A 14,396-nucleotide genomic window follows, 5' to 3' on the forward strand; every position below is an offset into this window, starting at 1 on the left:
AAGACGTAATTTGAATTTCTTATGTGACATCTGTTGGGCACAGTCTGCAATAGCAAATGAAGCAAATAGGAAAGTAATTTATTCATCCTTTCAAATGTTTCAATTGAGTCTAATAAAAATATATAAATACACTGGACCCCAACCAGACCTAACTTTTCAAAAGCTCTATGCTTGTGAATCAGACAGGCTGCTAGAATTTTGCTGCATCTCATATCTGAGCATGTACTACAGTCATCTGCCCTCACCCACATTTTTACTAACAGTCAACATCCCATTTGCCAATGATCCCATTTTAAAACTGCAAATACAGCTTTACAAGCATGATGTCTATCACAGATTTTAAATAGTAATAATAATAGTTGAGCCCCAGTAGTTCTCTGAGAAACTGTAGTAGGGAATTAGTACATGAAACAGAAAGAGAAGAGAGCATGAGTGGGAGGAGGTAGATGGGAGGCAGGTGGGAAGAGTCTGCCCCAAAAGCTCTCAGCCCCAGTCATGACCTCAGCAGGTCCTTGCAACTCTTGGGTCTTATGTTTCTTAAGTTAGAAGAGAAGGACTGATGTCTTTTTTTCCCTCTTTTTTAAGTGATCTGGGCCATTCTCTGACATGCTGATTTTATAGCCAGTGTCTGTGGATCATTTCACAGGAAGCTCTCTAGCTTGGGACTCAGTGATGTGGTCTGTTTAAAGCATGTAGCCTCCTAAAAGGCCAGGGGAAGACAGTGGAATAGACAGGACCACTTACTAGAACATTCCAGAGATGTACATATTTGGGGGGTGATCAGACGGAAATGGGATGGAAGAAGATGAAAACCTACAACAGCTAACCAGGCATCTTTGTGGAAATTGTTTCTGGAAATCTGCTCTATGTTTTAATATGGTGTGCAATTGGAAGGCCTGCTGAGCCCTCAGCTGTGGTCATCACAAACTCAAAAGTTCCAGCCCTGCTTCTCCCTTTTCTCTTCCCTAAATGTTCTCAGAGGTTAAGTGTGCAACCCAGACACTTCCTCATTATCATCCAAGTACCATTCACTGGGTTGTGACATATCTTACTGTTGGAATTAAATTTGCTTCTTGGACTTTTTCTGAGTAATTATCAATAATGACTACCATTTCTTGAGTGCCAAGTATTTTTTGCATATATTGCCATTTTTCCTTATAACATTCTTTTGCAAATAAGGAAAAATTTAAAATGCATTTTACAAATCAGGATGCTGGGACTCAGAAATAAAATAACTTGCCCAATAGTGCACACAGGTTCTGTCAGAAATCCCCGTCTTTCTGTTCTATGCTGCTGCCTCCGACTATTGGGGCATTAATGAAAAAAGGGTAGTCTTTCCCAGTTTTATTAAAATACCAATGCTATTTTAAGCTGCGTACACCCGGAGTGTTCTGCAGTCACTACTGACCTCCACTTAACAGTGGATGGGAGTCCAACCATTTCACAAGACAGTTTAGTTTTATAATGAAGCTTCATTGATTGCCCAAGCAGTACAAACTGTAAGGACCTTAAAATGAGTCATTACAATGTTCAGTTTAGAATCTGAATTTGATCTTTAAAAGTTGTACTTAGTAAACTAAATATATTAAGTTGTTGAGGAGATTCCAGCTTGCAATAGCTGGAAGCACCCATTCTCGCCCATGGCTTGGGCACCTTGCCTGAGCTCACTTCCTCACAGACTGATTAAAGCAGTAAGTGGGTACAGCGGGAGAGCTGGCGGGTGTTGACCACTTGCTTTGTGGAATCTGGTTCTGCTACTGCAAATACAGTGTGATGCATTTCTTTCTTTATTTTATGTCCTCTCTTTCACTGACATAGTTCATGAATCTTGCTTCTTTTCTGGCTCCAGGACAATTCAAATTAAAAACAGCATATGGCAACATGAAGCCAAAAGAGGCCAATGAAAGAAACAAAAGATCCCCATCATGATTCCTGCAAAAGCTACACCTAAATACCTCTCACTCTTCTTGTGGCGTTTTCACATGGGAGTGAGGAAAGTAGGCTCAGTTATAGGAATCTAAGAGGGCCATCTGCCAAAACAGTGAACTTTTGGGGTCACGGTCCCTCTTTTTACAAAGCTAGAGAGAATGTGGAAAGCAAATATTGATCTCTGCTTACGTGGCATGTAACTGATGTCTTTGCCTGAGAACTCCCCCACTAGGGTACTGTAAGAGTCATCTTTTTAAGTTTAGTTAAAAATAGAGTAGAGCCATCCGGGTATTAGAACTCCTGCCCTTATTCCAGTTCAGTTGTTTTATTTCATGCCCTAATTTTGGGGTTGTAGTCATAGAAATCTCTACCTAAAACAGCAAAACCTTTCGAAATGTCCATGGGACCAGTACTGCTGACATTTTAATGTGCATACTCAACACCTGGAAGCCTTGTTAAAATGCGGATTCTGGTTCGGGAGGTCTGCGATGGGGCCTGAGATTCTATTTCAGGGCCTGAGATTCATATTCATGTATGTTATGCCCATGTTGTTGATCCAGGGACCACACTTCAGAGAGGCAGGCTCTAGACTCTTTTTCTGGATGTGAGCTTCTTGACAGAGCCATCTTAGTCATCTTTATATCTCTTATACCTTGTAATGATATGATAATAGTGCCTGGTACAGGGTGGATGTTACAAAATATTGGTTAAATGAGAGAGAGACAGTCACAAACAGAGAGAACAGTTAGTGCATGGTTTGGATTGGGATTCAATCAGTAGACCTTGTGCTTTGAGCCTTAGTTCTATCCCTGTGAGACAGGGATAATAATAATACCTTACCTCATGGGATCGTTGGGGAATATTAAATGCAATACTGTTATACTGTTTATAGGTTAAGAATAGGTTAAGACTCTGGGGCAGCCCGGGTGGCTCAACGGTTTGGCGCCGCCTTCAGCCCAGGACGGGATCCCGGAGTCCCAGGATCGAGTCCCGCCTCTGCCTGTGTCTCTGCCTCTCTCTCTCTGTGTCTCTTGTGAATAAATAAATAAAATCTTAAAAAGAAAAAAAAAGTTAAAAAAAAAAAAAAAAGAATTCAGGCTCTGCATCCAGCCTGCTCAGGTTCAAATCCTGGCTCAGCACTTTACTTACTAGCGATGTCACTTTGGTCAAGTTACTTAATTTCTCTAAAATGGGACTAATGATAGTACTGATCACATGTAATGATTGTGAAAATAGATGAGCAAATCCATGTACAGTGTTTGGCAGAGTGTCTGGCAATAGTAAGACTTTTAGTTTAGTAGGAGAAAAGTTTGTATCAATAATAGGGCAACCCTCTTTCCTTGGGAAGCACTTCTGTGTTCTCCACTCCGAGGAATAACAATTTCGCTTTAGCTTTTGGAGGGTTGCTGGTTATTGTTACCTTAAAGCTGTTGAAATACTAAAGTTGTCAAAATATTCATAGATTATCCCAGCTGTATCCATGAGAATATTCATGTATGTTATCTATTCTTGTTCTGGTCTTTATGTAGAGTTAGTATTGTTATGACCCCAGAAAAGTCTTTAAGATTTTTCTTGAAAGAATCCGGGACAACTCTTGTCACTATACCCTGCATCAGCCTTTGTTTGTTTCGATCCCTCTGTATCTTCCAGAAGAATTTATGTACTAAATTCGTATCATTTGGAAGGACGCTTGAGAATGTACTATCTTTTCTACATGTTAAGGACGAAGTTTCCACAACTTCTGTCTTCAGTTTTCATGTCAGAAAATTCTTTCCTTGCTTTAATGGCTTCTGTTCCCTTTCTTTTCAGTAGAGTTTGACTGTCAGGTAAGGCTTTGTTTACCCTCTAGTCTTTTATTTTTTTAAGTTTTTTAACTTCCTTTTCCTTTTTAATAGAGTGTTAGAATTTCGGTTAAGAACTAGCAAAGGTCATTTAAGTTCAAGTTTTTTTTAAGTTATTTATTTATTCATTTAAAATAATTCAAGTATAGTTAACAAACATTATATTAGTTTTGAGTGTGCAATATAGTGATTCAGCAATTCTTCAGCAATTCTATACATTATTCAGTGCTTATCACTAATCACTGTCCTCTTAATCCCCTTCACCTATTTCCCCCATCCCCCCCAAGCCCCTCCCCTCTGGTGACCTTTGGTTTGTTTTCTATAGTTAAGAATCTGTTTTTTGTCTCTTTGTTTCTTAAATTCCACATATGAGTAAAATCATACTGTATTAGTCTTTCTCTGACATTGTACTTAGCACTATACCCTTTAGGTCCATCCACGTTGTTGTGAATGGCAAGATTTCATTCTTTGTTGTGTGTGGCTCTTTGTATGTACCTTATCTTCTTTATCCATCCCATCTATGGATGGATGCTTGGGTCCCTTCCATAATTTGGCTATCCTAAATAATGCTGCAATAAACATAGGGGTGCATATATCTTTTCAAATTAGTTTTTGTATTCTTTGGGTAAATACCCAGTAGGGGAATTACTGGATCATATGGTAATTATTATTATTATTATTTTAATAAATTTATTTGTTATTGGTGTTCAATTTACCAACATACAGAATAACACCCAGTGCTCATCCTGTCAAGTGCCCCCCCCCCAGTGCCCGTCACCCATTCACCCCCACCCCCAGCCCTCCTCCCCTTCCACCACCCCTAGTTCGGTTCCCAGAGTTAGGAGTCTTTATGTTCTGTCTCCCTTTCTGATATTTCCCACACATTTCTTCTCCCTTCCCTTATATTCCCTTTCACTATTATTTATATTCCCCAAATGAATGAGAACATATAATGTTTGTCCTCCGATGGACTTACTTCACTCAGCAGTAATTCTATTTTTGATTTATTTTATTTAATTTTTTGAGGAACCTCCATACTGTTTCCCAGAGTGGCCACACCAGTTTCCATTCCCATCAACAGTGTGTGAGGGTTCCTTTTTCTCCACATCTTCACCAATACTTATTGTTTCTTGTTTTTTATTTTAGCCATTCTGACAGGTGTGAGGTGATATCTGTGGTTTTGATTTGCATTTCCCTGATGATGAGTGATATCGAGCATCTTTTCATGTGTCTGTTGGCCATCTGGATCTGTCTTCTCTTTAAATGCCTTCTGTTTCTTTCATTCTTTCATGTTTTCCAATCTCTTTGTTACTTCTTTCCTCCAGTTCTCTCTTCCTTTTCCTTTTTAATAGAGTGTTAGAATTTCGGTAAAGAACTAGCAAAGGTCATTTAGGTTCAAGCACTCATCTCTTTTGTGTTATGAATCCTCAAATGAAACACTATCATCTAGTAAGAACCTGATTGGTAGAGATTACAATAGGAAGATTATCTTCCTATCGTACAACCCATCCTTAATTGGATTGTTGTTGATTTATTTTTAGTTTTAAATAACTGCTCTGTATTTCTCTCCTCCTTTCACACTATCTCAGTATAACGCCTACATCCTTTTTAAGGCTTTGTCTATTGAAGGTCACCACGACAGCCACTGTAGGTTTTACTTTGTTTTGTTTTGGACACAGAACAATTGGTTCCCTAAGAGTTGTTGAATTCTGCTTTGTAGGTACAGACCGACCCAGTGGAAATTCTTCTTTTAATAATACTTCTATCGTCTGAGACCATATGTCAAAGGCACCTTCACCCATAGCCCATTTTTAAGTCAATAAAAAAGAAGTTTTATTCCTATTTCTTTGCCAGAGGTCAGTGGTTTTTAACATGCAATTGCATTTTTTTTTTAAATGGTGAGATAACAGGAACCTGTAATAAGCTGCATGACCTAGTTATTTTGAATGGACTTTTCCATTACAAAAAGGGTTGGTTTTATTTGTTTTAAAGACATTTACAGAAGTACAGAGCAAAGCTATAAAGACTACAGGGAAGAAAAATTTGGAACAATCAAAGGGAATAAAGAGGCTTTCTTTAAGTACTTCATTCTTGTGAGTTAGATTTCCCTGCAGCCTAAGCTACTCCACAGTTCCTTAAAAGAAGATGCCTATGCAGGTTATGGAGGGTCTTCTGAATTGCAGATGCATGGGCAGGTACGTATAAGGAGAGGGAGTGAGGGTGCCACATAACAGCTCAGGATGCAAAATGACCTCAGGGCTCAGTCTGTGCCACAGAAAAATAGTAAATAGGTCAGAGTCAGAAAACTCCATTTAGACCAAAGTATAAGAAGACTCATGGAAGGAGAGGGCTTTGAACTGGCAGGATGGTGCAGGCTAAGAGGAGGGTGGAGGGCCTTCTGAGGTGAGAGTGGATTCCTACTAGAGTTGATCCTTGAACAACATGGGCTTGAACTGCATGCGTCCAATTTAAAAAAAAAAATTTTTTTAGTAAATACAGTACAGTCCTGTAAATGTAATTTCTCTTCCTCATGATTTTCTTCATAACGTTTTCTTTTCTCTAGCTTGCTTTCTTGTAAGAAAACAGTATGTAGCACGTATACAAAATGTGTGTTAATCAACTGTTCATGTGCTCGGTAAGGCTTCTGGCCAACAGTAGGCTATTAGGAGTTAAGTTTTGGGATATACTGCAGAATGCACTGGCCTTGCTTGTCTCAGTTCTCACTTCTCTTTGGAAGATCATTTTGAGGGTCAGGGGGAGCTGAGATTGGAGCATTGAGACAAAATTAAATTAAGCAATACCTAGAATTGCAGGGTAGGGAATCTGTCCTTGAAACTTTCTCAGTGGGGGAGCCAGTGAAGATTTTGGGGGAAAACCGATTAAGCCATGTGGCAGAAAGTAGACTGGGAGAAGCAGAACCAGGGAGGCGCCTGACACACATTTTTTTAATGTGCTTTGTAATGGTAACTCACTACCGCAGCTCTGAAAGTTAGTTTGGTTATTCTCATCCTGCAGAAGTCCTGCAGGGGAGACCTGGCAATCACGCAGGGACCTTATTCTTTATCCCATTCCATTGCACGGTGTTTGATCCTGGTAGACGCCCTTGGTGTCACGGTGCCTATGTCCCATTCTTCTCTGCCCACCAGTCCTCTGCCACCAATTCTGAGGAGAGCTGCCGGGCTGGGAACTTGGGTCTGCCATAAGTTGGGTCGCCATTTACTGGTGTTTTGGGTGTCTTCTTTGAAAACATTGGGGGCTTTCCTCTTGATTTAAAAATAGTGGAAATGCTTTTTGGAAATCAAGTCCCTCTACAAGGAAGGCAAATGGGGGACCTTCTGGATAAAGATTTAGTTAGACTTGAGTTGGTTGTCAAGGTCAGTCTGATTAAATAATCTTTTGTGTAATAGCAACACTAAATAGGAGTCGCTTTCATCTTGGCAAGTCCAGCACCCATGTTTTTTGGGTCTGCCTGTGTGAAATGGAAGACAGCCTTCCTTTGCCTCTTTTCAGCCAGATCTATTAGCCTCAATTCTGTATAAAGATTTAAAATGTTAAGGGCAGGAGCACCTGGGCAGCTCAGTTGGTTAAGTGCCCAACCCCTGTGTCCTGGGATTGAGCCCCTTGGCGGGCTCTGTGCATGGTGGAGAGTCTGCTTGTCCCTCTCCCTGTCCTTCTACCTCTCCCCCCGCTCATGCTTGCAATCTCTCTCTCCCTCCCTCTGTCTCTCAGATAAATTAAATAAAATCGTTTTTAAAAAATGTTGAGGGCAAAAGGAGGGCCACACCAATCATTAATAACAATGCTATACAACTGCCAGATTGGTCTCCAAAGATACTGGTTTCCTGATGCCATTCTCTTGCTAAGAACCTGTAATACTGTTTCTTAGGCCTCTGCCTTTAAGTTTTGTCTGGCTAATTCTACCGATAGAAGCAGCTTTTCCTTCTGTGGATTCCTTATCTCGTCTGCCTTTTGCACAGCCAGACCTCCCTATTCTGGGTTTATCTGGGACAGTCTCTCCTACGTTTCAGGAGACAGAGATTCCCTTCTACTTCCTTTCGCTCTCTCACCCTAACAGGACAGGTTGCAGACACATCTGCCTAGATGCCAAAGGGATAAACTGCAGATTGTGCTGCTTATGTGAGGTGGTGGCCCCCCGGGGAAGTTCGTAGCCTGTGTGTCACCTCTCTTGAGGTTAGCTTGGCAAAATAAGGCGAACTTGGAGAAGTAAGAGAAGCCAGACCCCTTGGATCAAAGATGAGAAAAGGTAGCTAAATTAAACCAACATTGATGATATGTATCTTTCATTTAAAAAATGTTTTATTGTGAAATATAGCATCATTCAAAACATATATGAAAATGTAGTGCACAATTTAAAGATATCTGAGTCTTTAAAAAGCCCAATTCAAGTGGCTTTACGTTCATTGGTGAAAAATTCACTGTGACTAGTTCTTGCTAAAACTGGACAATCAAATTTTCAGAAGAGCTAAAAAGCATCCCTAAAGTGTCCTGCTAATCCATGTAGCAGTTTACCCATGAATGGACTTTTCTTTGACAATAACACTTGTTTTGTTAATGGAGATATTTTTAAAAAGATTTTATTTTAGAGAGAGAGAGAGTGCACACGAGCAGGGCAGGGGAGGGGCGCAGGGCAGAGGAGGGGCAGAGGGAAACCAAGAAGCAGACTCCCTGCTGAGTATGGAGCCCCACCGGTGGCTCAATCCCAGGACTCTGGGATCATGACTTGAGCTGAAGGCAGACACTTAACTGATTGAGCCACCCAGGTGCGCCAGGATTTTTTTCTAACTAGGCTCCAATGTGGGGCTTGAACTCAGGACTCTGAGATCAAGCAAGACCTGAGTTGAGATCAAGAGTTAGCTGCTCAACCAACTGAGCCACCCAGGCACCATGGGAATTTTTTTTTTTTAATTACGAATTTAGGCCATAAAGTTCTCATATTAATCATGAATATATTTGATAGTTCTTAGAGCTTTCTGAATTCCTGTTTCTATACGTTTGTATATACTTTACTCTAGGCAGCCTGTCTGAATCTTTCCATCCCAACTTAAGTCCCACCTCCTTGGTGGTGAGTAGTGATTAGCATCTATTGCTGTTACTCTGTGCCTGGAGCTGTACTGATGTTTTACTCATGCTCTCTTACTTAATGCTATGAGATAATGGAATAGAGTTACTCCCACTTCACAGATGAGAAAACGGAGGTAGCATGGCTCATATCTCAGTCCCTCAGAGCTAGTGAGGATTCGAGCTCAAGTTCTAAATGCCATGCTTTCTTAAAGCCCTAACTGTCCCTCACCATGGACTATATGCCCTACCTTCCCCCTCACCATGATCTCTTAGCCTGAACTCATATAGCCTAGTGTCTGCATCATTTATTACATAGCCCCATGTCTCCCTTACCGTCTGGCCTGCTGACTTGCATATAGCAGTTGCTGAAGGAATGTTTGATGGGGAAAGAGTTATTTTCTTTTTTTGCAGCAGAGAGGGATGCTTATTTAAGTTTGTGCGCCAGGGATGTGAGCTCCGAAGGAGATCTGTTTCCAGTATTCTTTTAAAATGCCAGCTTTATAGTATCCTTGACATCATCTAATTTTCAGTTAGAGAAAAATCTATGTGAAAGTTAACTTATAGTGCGTATAGTGTTTTAATTTATTAGTATTGAAATGATTTGAGATTATTCTTTTTGATGAAGGTGGTTGTCTTTCATTTCATCTAAAGATGGACACCTGCTACTATCAGTGTTTTCTACTAAGTAGAGCGAGGGGTATAGAAACAAATGAAGCAAAGATCTGCCCTTGGAGACTCAGTTTATTTGGTAAAACAAGAGCGTAGACAACTATTACGGGCAAAGAACAAAGCAAACAAAACAGAAAAGTGGTTGAATAGGGCAGTAAACTCTTAAGTAACCCTCTCATGACTTTTTATGTGTGATATCTTGATAAGTTATAATTTTAAGCTTCAATCATCAGTGTGATGTTAAATTATTATACATGTCTTTACAGCAAGTTTATTTCTGATCGCGAAAGTAGAAGAAGTCTCACCAACAGCCATTTGGAGAAAAAGAAATGTGATGAATATGTAAGTGTCATCATAATAAAGTATGTTTATTTGTTTTAATCACATAAATTGGGACAGATGTTTTTAAATCGTGTAGCATAATACCCCAAGTACAGCTATTTATATTCACCAGGGTATTCCTCTGATCCTGTGTATTTTCTCCCAAAACCCATTTTAGAAAATAAATAACTAGACCACTAAGGAAGTATTTCTTGAATTTTTTTTCTCCACTGGTTCCTAATAGTGCTTTAAAGACTTTGGCATGAGGTACTTTCTTGGGGACTGTTGTGCTTATGTGTGTCTCTTTGTTTAGATTCCAGGAACAACGTCCTTAGGAATGTCTGTTTTTAACCTAAGCAACGCCATTATGGGCAGTGGGATTTTGGGACTCGCCTTTGCCCTGGCAAACACCGGAATCCTACTTTTTCTGTGAGTTTTGACACTACAATACTTTCCATTTTAAAACTATTTTCTGTATGTTTCTGATCATATATGGAAGAAATTGGAAGTATTTCCGAATATTTCTTTTTATGTTTTTAGTAATTTGGTGAAGTCATGAGTACATACTTTTATATTATTTGTTGGAATGATTTTCCAAGTTGCGTCTAATGTTTATAAGAAAGTGGAAAAGAGGAAATCTTTTTATTTATCAAAAATACCAAAATAAGCCTTTATAAAAAGGATTAAAAGATTTCATAATAGCACTTTTGGTATTTTTGGATTCCTTACCTGTCACTTTAAATCTCAGCTAAAAGGTCAAAATATTTAGAGGTGTTTAATCCAGCCACTCACCACTTTGGTATTTGGATTGCAATGGAACATGTACCATATCCAAGGGTAATTGCAAATTTGTTTATAATAAATAGCCAAGAAGCACAGACGAGAAATTAGCATGCACTTTTCCTCTGAGAGTTAGTTAAAAGAAAATAGGCAATTTTGTTTTATATAACTTTTTCTCGCAGTGTTGAATGGGACTTTCTGCAGATGTACAGAGGGCTTATTTTCAGTTGGACCAAGGTGAAAACAGATCCTAGAATTGATGCCAGGAAAATGCTCACCCAGCCTGATTCCCCTCTCAAACCTCATGGAGTATTAGTGGTGTTTTGCCTGATAAGGCAAGGAGGAAATTCTCTCCTCCAGCCTTTTCCCGCGTGACTACACTCACGTTCTTCATTGCCTCACTCATTAGTCTTCATTGCTGGATTGGTTAGATGAAAGCATCATTTCCTTGGAAGCAGTGACTGAAATGGCTAGTACTCCTACAAATTGTGTATGTTCCTTTAGAAAGACTTAGAAAACTGTGATGAAAGTACATTGGTATCCATTCCATTACTCAGGGATCAGTGATGTCCATCCATGATGTGCCATATTGGTCAGTAGCGCTAGGGATTAAAATTCTTCCTCTTATGTGTAAACCCACTAGATACCTCCTTTCTAGAATTAAAACTCTGTGATAGGACAGTGAATTCAATACATTTTCCTCCTCATTGTCTGCCCAACTCAGTAAACCCAACTGTAGCCTCTTCTCTTTATTGTGCTGGGTGGATCATTCTATATGGTCTTTCTGTTTATGTGTATCTTGAGCCAAGTGCTAGGTTTTAGGGTAAAATCATGGAGTTGGGCAAAATATTTCTATGGTGACTTTTTTGGTATGTGTGGAACTCTGAGGATACCTGAGGGTTTGCTGCACTTGTGATTTTCAGAGCAGTGGCCAGGGACACCTAACTGCTAGTCCCAGCTCTTCTAAATGGCTGTGTAGTCTTAAGCAAGTTACTTTTCCACTCTGAGCTGCAGTTGTCTACTCTGTAAAACAAGAAAATTGCACTAGAAAAATCTCAGAACCCCGCCAACCTTTGAAACCCTATGGTCTGTGACTGTTTTCAGTTTTTCTAAAGTTGGAAATATGTTCAGTTCAGAAATGTGTTTTCCATTAATTTTTTTCAGTTATTGCATTATATCAAGTATTTAGTTCTATGTTAACATAGTAATTCTTTGATGATGGTAGCGACAGTAACTTGTAGCTCTTACTTTGTACCAGGTACTACTCGAAGTGTTTTATGCTGAATCCTTGCAAATCTCTGAGATAGGTACTAGTGTTAGCTCCCCACTTTACAGATAAGAGAACTGAGGTAGAGGGAACAGACTTTCATTGTGGAGTCTCTCCTTGTCACATTCTGGGAATCCCCTTCACCTCTCTTCTCGGCTAGATCCCTATTCCCTGTATTCCACTTCTTCCTTTTTCTGGATTTACTTCCTTGTTTTTATTGCTGAGAAAGGATAAATAGAAATAAGTTTTTTGTTTCAAGACCTTCATGTCTGCACAATGTTTTTATTCTACCTTTGATTGGTAGTTCGGCTGGATATGGAACTCTATACTGGCAATAATTTTCCTCCAGAATTTGAAGGTATTACTCTAATGTTTTCTGGTTTCTTCTGTTTTGAAGTCCTGTATCCTTCTGATTCCTACTCTTTCCTATACAGCCAGTGGTTTTGTTTTGTTCCATTTTGTTTCTGGAAATTTGTTTCTGGAAATTTGTTTCTAGAAATTTGTCCCCCATGTTCTGCAGTGTTACAGTGATGTGTCTTTTTTTTTTTTTTTAAGATTTTATTTATTTATTCATGAGAGACAGAGAGAGAGGCAGAGGCATAGGCAGAGGGAGAAGCAGGTTCCCTGCAAGGAGCCTGATGCAGGACTCGATCCCAGGACCCCAGGATCATGCCCTGAGCTGAAAGCAGACACTCAACCACTGAGCCACCCAGGCACCCCTACAGTGATGTGTCTTAATGTGGGTCTTTATCATCTATTGTGTCAGGCATGTGTGCCTCCTTTTCTTTTAGAAGTTCAGGGACTGGTTCTTCCTCTGCCTATGTCTCTGCCTCTCCTGAATAAATAAGTAAAATCTTAAAAAAAAAAAAAGTAGTTTGGGGACATTCTCTTATACATTATTGTGTTAATGAATTCCTTCTTCCTCTTTTCCTTTTCTCTGTTTCTGGAACTGCTCCCCAGATTCTGGACCTTCTGGACTAGTCCTCTAATTTTTATTCTTTATTTTCATTTCTATGATTTTTCACTATAGCTTCTGGGATATGTCCTCAATTTCCCCCAGCTCTTTACTGAATGCTTTATTTCTGTTATTATTGTTTTATTTATAGGAGCTTTTAAAGATTCTTGGAATATTCCTTTTTATATTATATTATTTTGTTTTTTGATGTCTGTGTTTTCTCTAAGGCTTCTAGTGAATTTCAAGCATAATGTGGAAAGAAGAGCATAAAAGATTCCCATGTTCCCTTCATCCCATGGCCATTCTTGTTTAATCATCCCCCTCACCTGGTTTGTCTTGAAGCAAATCCCAGCTCTAATATTATTTCATCCATAAATATCTCTGTATATGTCTCATTTAAAATATAAGGTTTACTAAAACAGAACCATAATATGTCACAGCTAAAAAACCAGTTCCTTAATGTCATCAAATATCTGAATGATATTTGGATTGCCTATCTATCTCATTAAAAAGAACAACTGGATTTTCCAAATCAGTACTCAAATAAGGTCCATACAGTACAATTGGTTGATGTGTGTTTTAATCTCTTTTAGTCTATAGACTAAAGACTTCCCCACTTCTCTTTCTCCTTTTTTTGTATACAGTTTAGTTGTTAAAGAAACTGGGCCATTTGTCCTCTTAGAGTTTCCCACAGCCTGAATTCTGCTGAATTCAGTATCTCTCTGGTGCAAGTTGATTTTTTGTTTGCTTTGGACATTATCTTTCATTTTGTAGAATCTTTCCTCAGATGTCAAGTGGTCCTTCTTTGTCTGTTATATTCAAAAGTAAGGGATGAGGAAAACAAGATTAATTTAGGCCTGCTACCGGTGGGTGGGGCTTGTTGGCAATAACTTCATTTAAGGTGTTGTCAGCAGCCCTTTCCTTTCCTTTCCTTTCCTTTCCTTTCCTTTCCTTTCCTTTCCTTTCCTTTCCTTTCCTTTCCTTTCCTTTCCTTTCTTTCCTTTCCTTTTCTTTTCTTTTCTTCTTTTCTTTCTTTTTTTGTCAGCAGCCCTTTTCTTGGGGAACTACCAGTGTCAGTTACTCTTTGGCTGTTTGGAGCACCCAGGGTCTTCCAGTCACCTGTCCGGAGGGGCTGAGCATTGCTGCCGTCTTTCTGGGAACCAAGTTGGGGGAAAGGTTTGGAGTGAATATCTCAGTTGCATGTGTTCACCAAATCCCAGTTTTCCTGACAGTACCTACCCCCCCATAAGTTGTGCTGAATCCCTCACCTAGAGACCTATATTTGGCACTTTCCAGAGAATGTATCTTCAGATAAATATCTTTTGCTAGGTGGGGGATGAGCAATGACTCAACTTTACGGAATAGGTGCCTGGTCTGAGGAATCTAGCTATTTCTTGAAGATCCTCTTTATTTTAGCTCATCCCTTCCATTGTTCCCTACTTCCAGTAATGCCACCAGGGCCTTTTGGGAATTCTGTGGTCTTGGCTTTCTCCACTGCCAATTTAAGGTTCAGCTTTGTCTGCTTTCTAGTTCTGAAATTTTGTGATTCTTG

At 39.5% G+C, this 14,396-nt stretch overlaps 1 protein-coding gene across 8 annotated transcripts in view; it reads left to right on the forward strand.

Moving 5' to 3' along the window:
• Positions 1 to 14,396, forward strand: part of SLC38A1 (solute carrier family 38 member 1) — a 69,208-nt gene that overhangs the window by 20,832 nt on the left and 33,980 nt on the right. For all 8 annotated transcript variants that reach the window (XR_007406347.1, XR_007406348.1, XM_025477371.3 and 5 more), the window contains 2 exons: positions 9,788 to 9,863; positions 10,156 to 10,271. Coding sequence is in view for 6 of the 8 variants with exons in the window: in XM_025477371.3 (XP_025333156.1) it covers positions 9,788 to 9,863; positions 10,156 to 10,271 (192 nt within the window). In the remaining 2 variants the exon portion in view is untranslated. The remainder of the gene's footprint in view (positions 1 to 9,787; positions 9,864 to 10,155; positions 10,272 to 14,396) is intronic.

Source organism: Canis lupus, chromosome 27 (genome assembly GCF_003254725.2).
Source record: "Canis lupus dingo isolate Sandy chromosome 27, ASM325472v2, whole genome shotgun sequence".
Lineage (NCBI taxonomy): Eukaryota > Metazoa > Chordata > Mammalia > Carnivora > Canidae > Canis > Canis lupus.